Genomic DNA, 18,883 nt, shown 5'->3' with positions numbered 1-18,883 from the left:
CTTTCTTTCTTTTTTCTTCCTTTCCTTCCTTCTTTCTTTCTTTTTTCTTCCTTTCCTTCCTTCTTTCTTTCTTTTTCTTTCGTATTCTTTCCTTCTTTATCATTCTTTCCTTTTCTTTTTCCTTTACCCTCAGTCTTCATTTTTGTTGTCTTGTCTCCTTTCCCCATATTACTTAGTGATGGGTTTCGCCCTTTGACACTTCCCTGCACCTTTTTAAGTGCTACCATATATTTTCAGTAATGGGTTGACCAGCTGTGAACTCAATATTTTAAGCAGTATGATATCATAGCTTCCCCAGACCTCTCCTCTCCTCCCATTAGGGCCAATGTTGTCTCATCTCCCAGTCATTTTGAGAGGAGCCAACCACAGCAGCAAAATCTCATCAAGAGACTCCTCATATCTTTTGGTTTTCCCCTGTATTTTGTATGCCCCAGTGCTGGCTCCAGCTCCCTGCACATGGATCGGTGCTGGTGGGGATCAAGAAAGGACAGCTTTGTGCAGAGTCCCACTGGCCAGCACCATGCATTTTGCATCTGTCCTTCTCTTTAGCTTACTGATTTCCCTCTGCCAAGAAGTGGGTATCTCACTGTAGTGTTTCTCCAGAGAAACAACCAAATTTCTCTGTTTCTCATCTACAGACTCCAAATATCTGCATTTCTTTTCTTCTTGTTGAGATCGGTAGAAGTACAGCCTTACAGCCTGTACAACTCTTTCACCACACTACACACTTGTGTCTTTTTTCTTTAGCTGCAACACTTGGCACAAGCAACTAACACTTTGGATCCATGTAAGCAGCCTTCTTCAAGGAGGATTTCCCATATTTTTGTCTAATGAGCTTCAGTTAGCAAGGGTTAGAAACTCAGCCTTCATGTAGTGGCAAGTAAAGTGCAAAAAACACAGAAAGCAAATGCAGAAATGCAGAAAAAAGCACCCAAGGTGAGTTTAGCCATCATTTCCATCTGGGGCAAGCTAGAGAGGGAGAGAGCAGAGATGTGAACAGTATTAAACATTGTGAAGATATGCCTTGGTTCTGAACGGCTATTTTCTGTTTTAACATTGGCTCTTAAAAGATGAAAAAGATATCTTTTCCTGTGCCTGCCAAGCAGCCTCACATATTTCCACCCTGTCAGAAACAGACCATGCACCTTATCTGCTTTGTAGCTTCAGCCTACATGCCTCCATCTGTAGATAAGTGCTTCCCATGATGGATTAAGGCTTTCCTGGTCATCCTGCTGTGATTTACTCCGGGATAACAGCACAGTCCTTTCCTTTTAGCTCCATTGGCTGTCCAGACACGCAGTGTGATGAGAATATGATGTCACCCCTTAGCAGGTGCTCCTACAGTGCAAGAGCACCACAGGGTAACTCTGCCTGGGTTATAGGAGCACACAATTCACACAATTGCACCCACAAGGGAAGGAAGGGGGTTATTCATCAGTCAGAACAGAAAGATATAAATAAGCCTCATCCACTTGTGGTTGTACATACTGTGAACAGAGAAACCATGGTCACACCAAGGAGATGAAATCTGCCATGAGTTTTCAAGGGCTCGGTCTGAGGCTGTGCTGCACCATACATCACCTCACTGCACCCTCGCTGCCCATGGAAATGCAGAATCCCCCAGGGAGAAGCTGCCAGTCAGTTAACATCAGGATCCAAATATTTTAGAGAATTTTGCAAAATGCAATGTTGCCCTGCTTACAAGACTTCAGCATAAGCAATTTTTTTTCCTATTTTCCCCTGAGTGTTTGCAGTGCAGACGAGAGCCACATTGTGTTTAATGCAGTAGAACCAGGAAATGAAACTGGCTGGGAACAGATCTACACGGCTTTACTGTCCAGAGTGAGTAAAAAGGGAGAGTAAATTTGCAAGCTAGCTGCTGACAAATAAATTAGATTTAATAATAAAATGTGCTCGTGTGTATAAATCACCTAGAGATGATTTTTTTAAAAAGTACTTGGGGATGACAGAATAGATGCCTTGTGCTGCAATGGAGACATGTTAGTCCTATCTCACAGTGCAGGCAAATTGTTTAAGTACTGAATACCCATGAGTGAAGGTGAAGGGAATTCAGTGATATATGGACCCAGCCTTTAGCAAAGTGTTCCCCTCATCTCTTCCTCCTGATTTCCGACCCCATCTCCCTCACCTTTATGTTATACCAACCCACACATCATGAAAAGAGGATTTCTCAGGGTTGCAGTGTTCTCTGCCTTATTAGTGTAGCAATATTCTGCATAGGCAGAGAGAGACAGAGGAGGCTGCCATCCACCTGTTCTGCCTCCGGCTTCCAGCAGCACCCGGAGTGCTTTTCTTTTCTATCCACGTAGTTTGCAGTGTAGCCTTTATGCTTATTAATCGGCATTGATAAAAGTCACAAAAAGCTGTGTATAGAATAGATTGTATGAAAACAACTGTGTTATTTGGAAATTGCAGCACATTATGTACTGGCGTTCTCTGCAGATAAAGTGCTGAATGCGTTTCTGTTGTTATCACCATGATGAATCTCCCTGCACTATACTGACTTCAAATATTTAACAGCAATGTTTTTCTTTGAAAAACAAATTATTTGAGACACATCACATGAGATGCCTACAGCAAAGCACAGTAACTGCAAAATAAGCTGTTTGCCCATTAATAACTGATAAACTCATTCAGTGATCAGGTAGAGCACACGCAGAGCATGGGTCTGTGCACGTGTCTGTACACAGGTGTAAGATCTTTTATGAAGTCTGCACCTCACTTCTCTCTGCCCAGTGCTCAGATGGACTTTCTGATATTTCTTCTGGGATTTCTTCTGTGATATGAACACGACATGGCTTGGCCCTAACTCCTTGCTTCCTTTTCACCGATCCATGAAGAAGCCCACCATAAGCATATTAAGCATGGTGATTCCCCAACCCACATTTGCATTTTTTTCAGTGAGAGGTGGAGATTCATTCCCATGCCCATCTCTCAGCTGTGCTGCCCATCACCTTGCACCTTCCCCTTCTCACTGCTTCCCACAGCCTACACCATCCAAACACCAACACCCAACTGTATGCCCCCTGCAATTTGCTGCAGAATTTCCCTTACTTGTTTTAATCTGCTGTTCTGCATTCGTTTTGACAACAGATGAACGTTCTTCAAGAAGATGCTGTATATTATTACTCTCCGAAAGGCACTTCAATGTACTCTGTACAATTACTGCTAACAAATATGACCTGGGGAGTACCACTGATAAAACTGGGCCCAACAATTCTCAAGAAAAATTGGGTGGTTTATTTTCATGGAACTGGAAATGCAGTTTTATGGGGGTTTCCATTTATTTGGTAGCAAAATGGAAAGGGAAGTACTGAAATAGAAGATAAATGAAGACGGGTAAAGGAAGAAGAGCCTTTTAAGCTCTTAATCTAAAGGGTTAAAAAAGAGGGCAACATGTGAGTGGAGAAAAATGGAGCTGAAAAGCTGAAGAACATCCAAGCAAAATTCAGCAAGCTCCTTGAAAAATAAAATTTGCTATAAAACTTGTCCAATGAAAACAGCCTAGGCACAAGGCCCTCTTGTCCTCCTTCCCCTCAGCTCTGTTCTCTCCCCAGGAGTGCCAACCTCCCCCACTGCGAGTAGCCCTGGGAGCAAGGGAACCCACAGCACACAGTGCCCTGAACCTTCTCCTCTGCAGCCACGGAACATGTGGAATGGCTTGAACTGATACAAGGTCAAGATCTTGAGGATCATCTTCCTCCCAGTAGCAATGAGAAATCTGGTGTGTCCCACTGGTAATGCACTCTACACGGGGATGGGTGGACGGTTTGTCTCTATTGGCTGTAGGCAGATATCTGTATGATGCCTGTCAGTCTGACTGCATGAAATATGGACATGATGGATAACAGATATCTGTATCAATATTTAACAAGTTTAGTAATGGAAATTCCTGTTTCAATCTTCATTTAAACCTTTTAAAATCAAGGACTGCACTCCTAACATCAGATATCTCCTGGAGGAACAATATAGCTCCACATCTAAAACATAGTTAAAGATGCACCTGAAGCTAAAACCAAGTTGCAATCACGTTTTACCTGACTAGGGCTCTCAAAAGGTGTCTTTGCTTCCTCCATGTGATTGAGCATGTAAGGTTTGAATTAAATGCTTGTAACCAGCAGTACTTTTTCTGTAGCAGATATCATCTCATCCATTACGCTTCAAGCATTTATGCCCATCATTTTATCCACTTGCCTTATGCATACCTTTTAATACAGTAAAAAACATTTTTCTCTCTTTCTCTAAATTCTACTTCATGGCCTAGCTCCATTCTCACGAAATGAAGAAATGGCTTCTTTGGTGCCATTGACAGACACAACTAAATCTCTTGATTTGTTTGAAGCATTAAAAAAAATACATTACAGCAATTTTCTTTAGCCTTTTGTCAGCGTATCTGGTATGGCTACTGATGGCGCCCCGGTGATGGCTGGTAAAAAAGAGGGACTTACTTATACAATTAATACAAGATGATGCAATTGCCACTGGCAACTCACATTTGTTGAAATACAACAAAAATAACTTGTGAAAGCTTCAAAAGTGGATAATGTCATGCAAATTGTCATCAAAGCTGTCAGTTTTGTAAAGTTCAAGGGGTTGAATCATCACCAGTTCCAGGATTTCCTTAAAGGTGTGGATGCTGATTATGGGGACATAATTTACTTTTCTGAAAAGGTGGCTAAGTTGGGGCAAAATGCTAAAAAGTTGTTATGATTTGTGAAATGAAATCATGTCCTCTATGGAATCAAAAGTAAAATCTGTGCCAGAAAGTGAAGATTAAAAGTGGCTCACAGATATAGCAGTTTTGGCGGAAAGGTCCCTTCTAACACTGACCATTCTTTAATTCTGTGATTCTATGATTTGACCACTCATTTAAATGAGTTAAACCCACAACTTCAAGTTGAAAATCAACTTATCTGTGCTATGTTTTAAACCAAAACAACATTTGAAATGAAACTTAAATTATAGCAAGCGCAAGTTGTGGCAAATAATTTCATGCATTTTGATACACTGGCTAAACAGTCCTATGAACAATGAAAGATATGAAGCTGTGCTTTCCATTTTCATAAATGAATTTGAGAATAGGTCTCAAGATTTCAAAAAAAATCATCAATGATTTAGTATATTTGTGATTCCATTTTCAGTCGACATAAATACATTACCAGTGAATTTTCAAATGGAATATACAGAGTTCCAATCAAACATCCAGCTCAAAGAAAAATTTGGTCATGTCTCTTTCCTAGACTTTAATAAGCCCTATCTTCCCAGAGAAAAGTATCCTTCACTTCACAATCATGCCTTATTCATGTTGTCACTTTTTGGCAGTATGAACATTTGTGAACAATTACTGTCAAGGATGAAGTACGGGAAGAGTAATATTTCATCAAAAACCTCTGATGAACACCTTGAGAACTCAGAAAGAATTGCACCCACTGCATCGAAGCAGACACTGACGCATTAGTTTCACAAAAGCAAGGTCAAATATCTCACTAGGTTTATGTTTTTGTTGCTCTCTGCTTTTTAATTTTTAATAAAAAGTACATTAAAAAAAAGTTCTGTTACTTACATGCATTAACTGTATTATACATTTTGTATGTGGCTCAAGACAACTTCTGTTGGACACCCATGGGTTAATGGGCTGGTGACGATGGGTTGATTGTTGGACTAGATGATCTTAGAGGTCTTTTCCAACCTTAGTGATTTTGTGATTCTGTGATTCTGTATCTATGGAGGTACAACAGCCAGGAGGAAGGAGACTTGCCCTTGGGCTGGCTGCTGGAGGGAAAGCTGATATTAGATTTGAGACCTCACCATGGCTGGATGGGTTGTGCTTCCTTCTTTAAGTCTGACCTTAGTATTTTATTTATTGTTTAAGGGATAATGTTCATGCCAGAGGAATATATGAGGTAATAAATGGCCTTTGCAGGTAATTAAATGCTGAAGAGATCCAAAGCTACTGATAGCCATAAAAGCCATTTATTCTGCATGTGCTGTGAAGCCAGAAGCACCATTCCTCATAGCGTGCAATGAGACAAGATTAAACAAGCCACAGTACTTGAGAGGGGAAAGACAACATTTTTCTTGTCCTCTCAAGGCCTGAAATTTTTGCACTGCTGTTTATTTGGTGCTTTGAACAGTCAATATCGATTGTAACAATATGTAGTTTTCTATCATGTTATCCTTTTTCTTCTAGCAGTTTTAGAAGGGCTTTGCACATGGTGACAAGAACCACTGCCATCATTGGACAGATGCTCAAATAAAGGCACAGTAAGGAAGGAAGCCTTGCCTATGCAGTCAGGGGGAAAGTCTGTGATAAACCCAGCTCCTGAATCTTAGCCTGGTGCCTTGACTACTGCTCACACTCTCACAGTGCATATAACACTTCTCAGATCATCTTTTCAGTACTTGTACATAGGAGGAGCCCACCTTCTTAAGCAGAAAGTTGGTGATGTAGCAGAGTGCCTCTACCTGCTGAGTGCAGAGGGTGTGAATGGGGGCACTGAACAAGATCCTTGCCCCACTGGCTTCTCATGCATGTTGCCCCAGCACACTTGAAGAGTTATTAGCAGAGTTAAATGAGACTTTGTCTTTTTTTTTAGCTGAAAATTCACTACCACTCCCATGGAAAACTTGATGGTGCAGGTCTAAAGGTGATTTGAACCCAGTTTCCATGGGGGCAGGTGACATCTCAAGCTTCGCTATGATGCAGACCAGAGGCTGGGCATCTCCTGGACAAATCCTTGGGGCCCTCCCACAGCTGCTTCCCACAAATTGCTCTCACAGCTCCACATCACCTCAGAGCTGACAATACCATCCAGAAGAGAGATCAGCAGCGTGGGTATGTATGTCCCCAGATGTGCCAAGCCACTGACTCAAGTTGAATATTAGGAAAAATTTCTTCTCAGAGTGGTGAGGCATTGGCGCAGGCTGCCCAGAGTCACTGTCCCTGGAGACGCTCAGGAACCATGTATATGTCACACTGAGGGATGTGATTAGTGGTCATGGTGGGAATGGGCTGACTGTGGGACTAGGTGATCTTAGTTGTCTTTTCCAACTTAATGATTCTGTGATTCTGCGACTGTGGGAGGGAAACCAGGCATGGGTTGCAAGAGGCATTATTAACTCAGGCACATGGAGAGTGATGCGGTGTCAGCAGGGCTGATTGCAGACAGGAGTGCTGGGTGCTAGCTCCGAGGTATGTCAGCATCGCTGTAAGTGATATACACATGTATCAACAAATCCCACCTGGCCCACGTGAGGCATTAATATCTGGCAGCTGGTTGCAAGCACAGGTGAGTAATGGCTCAGGGGCATGTGCTGCAGGGCAAGGTTAAAAGGTGTCTCCTGTATGGTGTGAGTGGATTAATATGACTGGACACGATACTGGCCTCGCCTTTCACATCTGCCAGTGTAAATCAAGAGTAAGTGCACCGAAGTCAATACATGTGTTAAGTTTGTTGGTACACAGAGGCTGAAAGGCTCATGGTTTTTTTAAAAAAAAGAATATCTTGATTATGAGCTGGAAATCAGACACGATGAAAAATGGGGCTGCTTTGCATGGCTTCCCATGGTGCTCTATTATGGCCCTGCACCTTCCATGCAAGATCTGTCCCAACAGAGGCTCTCTCAGACCCATCTGCACAAAGGCCTCCCATTGTCCTTCATTATTGCCACTGCAGGGAACCCCTGTCCCTGCTCGGTGAAGCAGAGGGGCCTCTGTGCTGACCTTGCTGCAGAGAAATGCTGGCTTCCAGGGAGGAGGGAAGGAGATTTAGGCAATGCAGCACCACACAGAGACTCAGAGGTTCAGGCTCCAGTGCTATTGAGTATAGCTTTTCATTATGATAGGAATATTATTTATCCGCCTGCAACAAAAGCAGCCTCGGAGTCTATATCCTGGGGCCCAGTGGCACATCTTCTACACATTGCAAACAATGACAGGCAGCAGCCAGGCTGGGATAAGCTGTGAAGCATGCGTGATGGCAGAACCTGACCCTCAGCACTCACATCTCAGTACTTCTGCAGTGAAATGATGGAAGGGGAGATATTCAGGGTATGTCAGCTATGGCAGAAACTCTGAAGCCTTTCATCATATACAGCCTCACCATGCAAAAGCAAAAGCAAATATAAATGTTAATGCAAATGCAAAGACAAATGCCAGGCCTCGTGAGCTGCACTCACTCTGTTCTACCAAAACCCCTTGGCTTCCCAGAAACATTCAGGTTGCTGCAAATGCCTTAATTTGGAGGAAAATCATATTGCTTTTCAGTGTTGGCTCCTTCATTTCCTCCCTTATGTTTAAGAGTGGCAGCTGGTTTTCTCTGCACAGAAAGGTTTCTGCCCTGTGTGCACACCCTGCTCTCAGCTTTAGTGTGTAAAGTACACCCTTAAATTACTCCTGGCAAACAAGCAATTTGTGTGGAATGCAATTGCAGACATGAAAACACCTTTCTCTCATTGTGGATATGAAAACATATAATTGAGTTCATGAGAGAGAGAGTATGCTCCCTCAGCACCCATATCACTGTTAATGAAAGACAGCAAAATAACTTAAGTAGGGGTGACCCTCCTAGTGAAACCATAGCTTTGCACCTCTCTTTCAGTTCCTTTGAGACTTCTACCCCAGGGCTAGATATGATTGAAGAGGCCAGGACTTATGGGAAAGAGCTGGTAGAAACAGGGGCAATGGAGCCACACAAGCCTTGTTTCCTTAGAAAGAGAGATTAAAGAGGTAACAAACAATCAGAAGCTTGTCCCTGTCAGTGTTGGGCCTCCTCAACACAGTGGGTCTCAGCTGGGAACTTTCTCTATAGCCCCCAGGAAAAATACTGTGGATCTCTGTGCTGCTTCTCTCTGGAAAAATCTCTGAGGGACCTGCATTGCTCTAGCGTATCTCTAGCATATCTAGCCATCTATTCGGCGCTATTAAACCTGGAGCATGCGTTGACAGGACAGCCTACCTGCCTCGATACGTCTGTCCTCGTACACCTCCACGCTTTCTGACATGGTGCCATACTGCTGGAAGGGCTGGTTGCTGAAAAGGTGCTCACACAGGAGGCTGCGACACAACTTCTTCAGGAAGCGCAGGACATACCCAATGCTGTTCACTGCCAGCAGGTTCAGGAGGTGCTGCTTCCCCTCAAAAAATGCTGAGACTGGAAGGCAAGTAAGAGCGATTCAATACCCAGCAAGGTATGGATGGTTATCATTTGGGAGCAGGGAAGAAGATTTCACACTAATGTTTCTCTGCATGTCTCATTTTACCCAGTCACCCCACCTGAAGTGCAAAACAGAGTAGAAGAGCTTAAGGAGCCGAGTTCATGTGACCCAGTTCACTTTTCCCTGGGAGTGCTGACAAATGTAGCCTGGTATAAATGGCAAAGCAAGGATATCTAAGAGAGGCATCCAAGTGAAAACTGCACTATATGATCAAAAGTAGGCAATTACAGTGCAATTCCCAAAGTTCTAAAGAAAATGGGGAGATGAGAATTAAAGATGTGGCTGTGAACAGAATAAAAGGTACCAGGGTTCTGCTGAAGAGTGGTCTGCCTGACTAAATCAGGAATCTTTATTCAGTGGCCTAATTGTACATATAGGCAAGGGAGGGGTGGTGGTGGTGGTCTACCTGGTATTCCTCAACTCATGAGAAATCTTTCATTAAAGTGGAAACCACTATGAGTGAGAGGTGAGTCAGGAGAAGACTACAGGCTCTGCCAGCAGGACAGCCCTTGTGCTTGAGAAGAAAGGGCAGTGGTCAACACTGGCACAAAAACATGCTGCTGATGCTGTAAGCTGGAAGGCATTTTCAATGGAGAAGAGGACTGGGGTGTCTCACAGAAAAGACTAGCTGATCTTGAGAACTGCAATAATAAAAATGGGTGGACATAAAATACTAAAAAAAAAAGGTAATACATTTTGTTTTCTGAGAGGCTCAACAGGATCTGACAAGAGGAGAAAAGATGGGAAAAGCTCACCAGAGATGCCCATGAGCCACCCAGGTGACACATCAGTGAAAAAAGGTAAATAGCTTTCCAAGAGATGCTGGACAAGTCATTTCAGGGTAGAGGAGAGACTGTCAAGTCCTGGTGAAACCTGAAGTGACCTGGTGGGCACCAGCAGGTTGGAGACTGCTCTCTACATATATATCAAGGTTGAACTCGAGGGTGAGAGCAAAGAATTAAAATTCTTGGGTGAAGCTGTCAAAGGAGTATATTTAGCCAGGATTCAAAAAGGGCACAGGTCCTAGCCCTCAGAGAGGCGGAGGGGTCAAAACAGATCCAGAGGACCAATTGTAGCAGGACACATTCACATGCCAACAAGTTCGCAGGGAGAACTGTGTGATATGGCTGCCTGAACTCCACCACCTTTTTCTAGTCCTTCATCCTCCAGTCACTACTAATGAGTCCAGCTTTCAATCTTAGGCTCATTATCTTCAGAATATCTTCAGAGATTTCCTGCTGGCTTGAGCTACCATAAGGGATTGCACTCCACATCTGATTGAGCAGTCATGAGCTGAGCCATGGAAAGATGATGACTGCCTGTGCTGCTGCTGGGATGGGAGGGAGATGCAGTCTCAGAGCTCCACCATGACCAGAGGGCCATTATCTCTCCTGGGTGTCCAGAAGAGGTGAGAGGTTTGGGACAATGTTGGCCAGGTGACTTTAATTCAGGTACCTGAGGCAAGGTCAGCTCAGAGGAATTGAGAACAAAGCATTTGTCAGGCTTGGTGACAGTGTGACCGTCCTGCTTGCAATGAAAATCAAACGTGCAGCACAGAACCAGGAAAAAACTATGAAGTTTTGCACCAAATTACTCCAATCTCATGTTTCTTTGACCAAATCTGTGTCATTCTTAGCATACTTCTGAAGACTCTTAGGAAAGGCACACCTGTAGTAAGGGAACTCATAGGAGAATTAGAGGAGAGGGAATGAAGCAGCATTGATGTGCTGGTCCACACAGTGCGTGGTCCCAGTACAACTGCTACTACTGCAGGAGCTCGCAGTGCTTGGCTTGACTCAGCTGCAGCAGCTCTTCTGAGAGCGTTGTTCCCACACTCCCTTCATTTCATTTCCACTGCATCGCATCCCCATGTGCCAAAACAATGTTGTGACACAAATCTCCTAAAGTGATTAAAAACAATTCCATGTTAAGTCTGAGAGACAGGCCAGGGCCTCAGCATGGGATGTGAGAGGTCATCTAGACACAGTGAGAAGTGTCACTCTGGGAAGATGAGAAGCTCCTGGGAAATTCCCTCTGATCTCTGGTTCTCTCTGATGTATTTGTTTAGTGATGCTCCATTGGAGGCTGCTGCAGGACTTCCGCAGTTCCTGCTGCTGAGAGCAGGTTCAGCTCTGGGCCTGCAGTTGGACACATCAAAAGCTGAACCCTGAGCACACTTTCCTTCAGAGCAACGTGTGGCCCTCACACAGGGTTCCAGTGCTGCTCTTCACTGTATGACTGCATGAAAAACTCAGCTACAGGTGAGGCCTGAGCAATGAGCAGTGGGTTCTGAAGCTAGCCCTGCTCCTACCCTGAATCACTGCTGCAATAATCCTTACTGATACATCTCACTTTCATCACACTAAAACTGGTGCAGCAGCTCATTTTACACAAGCAGATGTGATGTTCAAAGCTGGTTGCCACCTGTTCATGTAAATGGGACTGCTAGGACAGACAAGGTAAGGGATCATGGTAAGGCTTCAAGCACTTTCCAGTTGTTCACAACCCACAACATTAAAAGATTGCTGAGGTTGGCAGGTACCTCTGTGTCAATCTGGTCCAATCCCTGCTTGAGTTTGGAGACCCAAAGCAGGGTGCCCAGGCCCACATCTAAGTGGTTTTATAGACTCCCGAGGAAGAGACCCCACAGCCTCTGGGCAGCCTGTGCCAGCACTCCATCATATGCACAGCACAGCACTGCTGCCTGGTGCTCAGAGAGAGCCTCCTGTGCTCCAGTTTGTGCTCACTCCTTCTTGCCCAGGCACTGGACACCACTGAAAAGAGCTGGCTATGTGATCTTTGCACCCTCCCCTCAGGCATTTACAGACATTGATGAGATCCCCCTGTGCCTCCTCTTCCCCAGGCTGAGCAGGCCCAGCTCTGTCTGCTTCTCCTAACTGCAGAGGTGCTCCAGTCCCTTCAGCATCTCCAGTCCTTCCATCTCCAGTGGAGGTCCTCCACTGGACTCTTTCCAGTATGTCCAGGTCTCTCTTGTACTGGGGACCCAGCACAGTGCTCCAGGTGGGACCTCACCAGTGTAGAGGGGAAGGATCACCTTCCTTGTCCTGCAGACGACACTGCCTAATGCAGCCAAGAACACTGACAGCCATCTCAGCACAAATGGCATTCAGCTGCCGACTCACGCTCACCTTGGTGCCCCGAGTACCCCCAGGCCCTTTTCTGCAGAGCTGCTTTCCAGCTGGGTGTCCTGGTGCCTGGGGCTGTTGCTCCCCAGATGCAGCCTCGCACTTCTCCTTGCTGGATCCCCAGAGGTTCCTGTTAGCCCCTCTCTGGACTGTTGAGGTCTCTCTGGGTGGCAGCACAGCCCCCTGCTGAGTTGGCCGCTCCTCCCAGTTTTGAGTCATCTGCAGATTTACCGGGGAGGCTCCCTACTCCATCAGCCAGAGTGTTCATGAAGATGTTGAACAGAACTGAACCCAGTACCAACCCCTGGGGTACTCTGCTTGTTACTGGCCTCCCACCCCGACACAAAAATGCTGTACCTGACACCATCTCTCCTCCATAGCCTTGCTTGATGAGTGAGAAGACAGTCTTTTGCTGAAGCGCACAGTCGATGCAAGCCTGAACGGCCTGCTGCAGGACTGAAGAAGGTCTCTCAGGCCCAAAGTGCTCTGGCAGTTGCTGCACTTTTTTTTGGTCGAGGTACGGCCCCAGATTAGCTTGCTTGTTGATGTAAATGCAGACTGTGGGCACAAAATCCCAACATGGTTATTACAAAACGGCCCTCAGAGCACCCAGCAAATGCTAGCTTTATGTGTTTCTATTAATTTCATGAGCTCTTTCATTTGTGAATCGTTGCCATTTGTGATGGCACAGTCAGGCTTCCCTCTGCTAATTAGCCCTTTGCCTAAGCGAAGTTAGTGAAGCTTGGGCCTTTGCTCATAGTCACAGGTGAGGACAAGCTGAGGTCAAGGAGTTCCTGCAAACCTCCTGTGCGTGCATAGGGTCTGGACTTTGCAGACTGTCCATGCACCCAGCTGGTGAACAGAACAAGGGCCCAGGGAGTGCAGGATAGTAATGAGCCAAGGTGTTTCAGCAACAGCTAAACTCTAGCTTGAGGTGTTTTGTTGTTTTTTCTCTTTCTGTGTGTTTTTTTTTAGGCTGGTTCATGGAGATGCCCTTTGAGAAGCGTTGCTCTGAGCTGAGTTTTAGGAGACTTTGGTTCAAGCTGTGGCTTCTGGAAGGTGATTTCAGGGGGGCTACTGTGTGCTGCAGTGCTACGCCATGGGCTGTGGGAGGTTCTTGACTCTCCATGTCCAACCGTTCCTGACCCCCTAGGTCCTGCATGCTGCACCACACCAAGGCGACAGCAATTGCCTGCAGCACCTAGCCCACGGGGATCACAAAGGCACATCTGCAAGGGGTGCAGTACAGTCTACAAGCTGGTGCAGGGAGTTTTTCTCAGAGCCATCAGGCTTGTCTGCAACAGCCAAAAAATCAGTGTTCCCCTGTGCTTGTGTAAGCACCTTTAAGCCTGGCTGAGGCTAACCACATCTCAGAGGTACAGAGCTGGTGTTGTGGTAACTACAGGCGATCGAGACACAGGCTGAAGTCAGGCTAAAGTGAGATGTATTATAATAGCTGGCTGAGTGCGCTGGAGCTGTCATCTCTCAGACAATATAACATTATCCTCTGACAGAAATCAGATATGTGACAAAAAAACCATCAAGCAATGTGGAGGACATGATGACAGCTGCGTAAATTTGGAAATAATTTACAGTTTGCATCACCATAATGAAAATCTAGTGCGACTGTAACAGCACACTCTGCCACCACATCTCTCACCCAGTGGCAGAAGGGGCCCAAGCAGTATATCCTGGGTAAACAGGGCCATAATAGCCATCATAATTATTATTACATGGCATTGTGCACCTTCAAATCGCCAAGCAAGCCAAGGCAAAGCACACCCAGGGACAGCAGCAGTGTGCATTGGTTGCAGGAGGCTGTCAGTTGAAACTTGCCAGGTGCTAAGCCTCACTGGATTTGCTAGCTTGGGCCTGCCTCCATCCCTTCATCTCTGCTCTGGCCGGAGCCTTCGTGCGCCGGCCACATCTCGCAGTGCAGTGCAATGTGAGATGTCGCTTGGCACTCTGCAGCCTTCAGATGTGACGGGACAAATGAGAATAAAATATATTATTATCGCCGCCATGCTTAGTATCATTTTGCTACCAGAGCAGATGGAAAACTTCTCCTCTGTGCATCCCAGCTAAGAAATAATGGGATTTATATGTTTAGTTTAGAACCCAATGTTATCTAATCCATTTCTCTGCTGAAATCTCAGAGTAAATCCACTGTCTTGTTGATTTTCTTCTCATTTACAACAGTTTAAAGGCATTGACCTACGTTCCTTCTGCTCTGATAAGCCAAAAAGACCGTCAGAAATGACCAGGTTTACTGTTGCTGTGAGCCACTGGGGTCTAGGTGCTGGTTAACACCCTCCCTGCCCTTCTCTTCACACAGAGGCAACAGATGCTCCCTGCTCACATGGTGTTGGGTCTGGTCACAGTGACACAAATGATGGGGAGAGTGTCGGGCATAAAATGGTGGTGTTCATGGGAAGCTGATGTCTGCGTTTCAAGAAGATGGGCCCAAGGTCTCTGCTAAACTTGTCACACAGCTGCCAAAGCATAGTCCTGCAGGACATCTCTGCTGTGTGTCACCACCCATCAGTCTGATCTGGAAAAGTCAAATTTTCATGAACTGTGCTTGTTATGGAAAGTGCAGCAGCTGGCTGCCAGCCGTGGGAGCTGTTCACCCCTTTGCTGCAGCATGCTTCAGCCCACATACCTGTAAGAGCCTGTGGGGTGGTCGATTTGGGGACGGTGGCTGCGTCCTGTGGGATTGAGCTCACATCAGGCTCTGGTGTGCTTCTTGGTGGAGAGATTGCTAAGGGGGTCATCAGGACACGAGACTTCAGCTGCAAAAAAACAATTGTGTGGGTAAAAAAACCATGCACCAGATATTCCACTTTCACTCTGCCTGTGTCCCTCCCCAGCAGCTCCCACCCGGGAGCAATTTGCAGCCGCAGGCCAGGAGCTCTGCCCTGGCAGGAGGCAGGCGCCCACAGCCAGGCTGATTTGCAGCAGGCAGCAATACTTTTAGTTACGGGATGCAAATATTATGCAGCCCATGGGGCAGTTATTTACACCTGAGCAAATTGGGCGTAACACTCTAACAAATCAGAGCAACGGCATTTTACAGCCTGTTTCATGTGCCTGTAAATAATTCCGAGTGATTCACAACAGAAGAGACATGGGTGTTTTATCCACATCATACTTCAGGGCTAAATTCTGCTCTTCATTATGGGGGTGTAGAACTTCTGTGGATCCAGCGGCACCATGAGGCTCCTTTGGGTTGGCACCTGTGTAAATAAGCTCAGACCGTGGTCCATAGTGTGCTGCTACCCAACAATAAATAACAACTGCTGCACTGTTACACCCAGCAATCTTCAAGACCCACAGGTTGGCTTGGAGAAGAAAGACAGTGTGAATTTACAGCACAACATCGCCATGTGTTTTAGGTAGAAATGAAGGCAGACCATTAGCTACAGACCCAAACCTCCGGCAGTTCTGATGGAGAATAGAGGTTATTTGAGATAAAGATTTATGTTGTCCATGATTTATGGTTGCAACCATGTAAAACAAGCATTGCTATGTCAGTGTGACAGTAAGAACGGGAAACGGAGGAAGGAAGATGGAAGGCTGCTGGGCCTACCACCACCAAAGGGAGTTTTTTGCTATTAAATATTTGGGAGTTTGGGCTGTTCCCCAGGTAGTGGCTTATCCCAGCAAGGGTTTCACTAGAAGAGGATTTTAGGGTCTCTCTTGCTTTCAGTAGTGTGATAGCTAGTACAGGGATGGTATCCATCGAAACAAACAAAACAGCCATTTCACTTGCACACTAGCTCTTTGTTCCCCTGCTCACAGCTTAATGGCCCCAAACACAGGTTCCAGTGTGCTGCCAGTGGAGGCAGAGGTTTGCCAGCACCCAGCAGCTTCTTCCACCTGGTACCTGGTGCTGGGGGCACAGGCAGGCTGCTGTTCAAGAGCAAAGAAAGAGAGGGGAAATGCTGTCGACACTCAGCAGCTTGCAAGCCCCTTCTTGGCAGTCTGTTGGTGTAGTGAGCGGTTTACTGCAAACTTAATTGCAACAGTATGTGCTCTACAGCCTCTGGGTACAGATAAATGCCATTTTTATTAGGGGTAGAAGAGACTGTGCCTTCATTTGATCAAAATAAAACAATGCCTGATTACAAGAGACAGCATAGTAATGAACATGGCCTAAATACCTTCTGGGTACCGAAACCCACATCAGTTCCTGTGTCTCACTAAGTGCTGATCCAGGTATTTAAATTAAAGGTGTCTTTTCTTGGTCGGATTCTTCTCTATCAGAAACCCAATCCACCAGCGGAATGAGAGCTGGGCAATAGAAAGCATGTGGTGAAAAGAGAGAAAAAGAGAAAAAGATCGGGAAGACAGAGCAAATCTGCCAGAGTGCTTTGGGAATTCCTTGCAGTAAGACATTCAAACTGGCTTTAGAATACCAAATGCCGTAAGTTTACTGAGTACAGCATGAGATAAAAAAAGGCAATGGTTACTTTAAAATGCACCATAGAACCACAGCCCTGGTCTTACTGTCCATGGGAAAGGGACCAGAGGAAGCTGGTAGGGGAGAAAACAAGCATGTCTGCTTGGCAAAGTCATGGTGCATTGGATGCAGAGACCACGTGGGCTTTCATCCGGTTGATGCAGTCTGTGTGCTTATCTGAGTATGCAACCACCACTACAGGGGGGACTCAAGTGAACCCTAGGGTTTCTGATATGCCCTGCACACCCACATGGAGCAGACAGCAGAGCTGGTATTTCTGCCATCCTGTAGCAAAAATGGGGAGATGGGCAATAGTAATTTCCAGATACAGTCTTCCCCCCTCCAGGCTCTGCTGCCTGTTACTTGGATGCCCTCTAGCACCGCTCACACCCTGCGGCAGCACTGCTCTGGCAGTGCAGGGAGCAGGCCAGGTCCTCCCACTTCCAGGCAGGTCTGCCAGACAGATCTCTTTCTAACGAGGTTTAGAATCCCAGGAAGAATTCTGTGCTTAGGGAAAATGTAGTTCTATGGCTAGTGGGTGCCCCATCCCTGGAAGGGCTCAAGGCCAGGTTGCATGGGGCCTTGGGCAGCTGAGCTGGTGGGTGGCAGCCCTGCCCCCGGCAGGGGTTGGGGCTGGGTGGGCTTTGAGGTCCCTTCCCACCCGAACCACTCTGTGGCTCCGTGATTCTCTGGCAAACAGCTGGCATCAGGTACAAAATGATTTTTGGAAAAACAGCTAGTGAAATTTTATAACTGAAGCTGTGAAAAAAAAAAATAAACTGGTGAGTGGGGGAAAGGGCTTTGCTCTGCAGTGAAGCATGGTGAGATGTCGGTTTAGGAAGACACAGATATTTGCTTTAATATCTATGAAAACAGGCAATGGGTCATCTGGTTATAAAGAGTATGTGATTAAAAATGTATGGTATTCACATCTTGGTCAAAATAAATTTAAATCTAGCCTGTAAATTCCTAGTTTGCTAAAAATTCAGAAGTATTTTTCCATCTGCTCTGTAATAATTCGGCTATCTGGTTGCTATAAAGAATTTGGTTGTCTGCCACTTGGCCATAGAGTCATTTTTTAAAATGCATTTAAGTCTCATGGCATCTGAAAGTTGTACAGTTAGCGAGCTAATTAAATCAAGCTCGAGTTTCCCATCAAAAAGGCAATCTTTGACTCGTGCTCAGAGAGAGCAGCTCGCTTCAGCTGAGCGCACTGCATACAAAGGCTCCTCCCAGAAAATGTTTATTTGGTGTACAATTCCTGTAACATAAAAAAATAGCACAGGGCCAGACACCTCGGGTGGTACAGACCATGAGCTTCTGCTTCAGAACCCTGAGCCATCAATTGTAATAGCCTTTCTTGCTGCTAGCTGCCACTCCCCAGGGAATAACGTCATCCCGTTGGCAGCACCCAACTGACCTGACTCTGTGATCCAAAGCACAATGCCACGGCAGCACCACGGCGAATCTGAGCCTTCCTCTCTGACTCTCCTGTGCACAGACTGGTGTTAGGAAAAAGGCTTTCTCATGGGAGGGGGGGTGTGATTGGGGTGGAGCAGAATGTGCTACCAGCATGTTTTTTCAAGTTACGGTTCCATTGTAAATGGACAGACAGGCTGCTGACACATATGCACAAGACCACACTGAGCTCTGGCAAACCACTCAGGGCTCAATTTCACCACGTCTCCACTGTGTTATTACATCAGAATTGAACAGTTTTTATCTAAAGAGCCTACAAGTGACCCAGCATCACCGATAACAGCATTGGTAACTGCAAGTGACTAAAGTAAATCAATTCAGATGTTTCCATCCTGAAGTTTTAACCTAATACTGAAGTAAGCAATAATTTCTCAGTAAGTATTCCCATATGCCATGTTTAAAAAAAAAAAAAACAAAACAAAAACTAGAAGCATTCTTTCTATTTTTTTTTTTTTTAATAAGGTGGAAGAGGAAGTGGCTCCTCTTGCTTTCTCCACCCCACTCTTGCACAAAGTTGCCTCCTCTCCTGCTTTTCCTCTAAAATCCTAGGGCAAAACTT

At 45.6% G+C, this 18,883-nt stretch overlaps 1 protein-coding gene across 1 annotated transcript in view; it reads right to left on the bottom strand.

Annotated features, from left to right (window-relative positions):
- SCML4 (sex comb on midleg like 4 (Drosophila)) overlaps positions 1–18,883 on the bottom strand; it is a 55,881-nt gene that overhangs the window by 16,809 nt on the left and 20,189 nt on the right. Inside the window, exons 4-6 of the mRNA XM_021393232.1 lie at positions 15,046–15,175; positions 12,741–12,941; positions 8,979–9,173 (exon numbers count right to left, since the gene is read on the bottom strand). Of these exons, the coding sequence (XP_021248907.1) occupies positions 8,979–9,173; positions 12,741–12,941; positions 15,046–15,175 (526 nt within the window). The remainder of the gene's footprint in view (positions 1–8,978; positions 9,174–12,740; positions 12,942–15,045; positions 15,176–18,883) is intronic.

This window comes from Numida meleagris, chromosome 3 (genome assembly GCF_002078875.1).
Source record: "Numida meleagris isolate 19003 breed g44 Domestic line chromosome 3, NumMel1.0, whole genome shotgun sequence".
In the NCBI taxonomy this organism is placed as follows: domain Eukaryota; kingdom Metazoa; phylum Chordata; class Aves; order Galliformes; family Numididae; genus Numida; species Numida meleagris.
The sequence above is the reverse complement of the archived record's forward strand: the minus strand, read 5'-3'. Positions and strand labels throughout refer to the sequence as shown.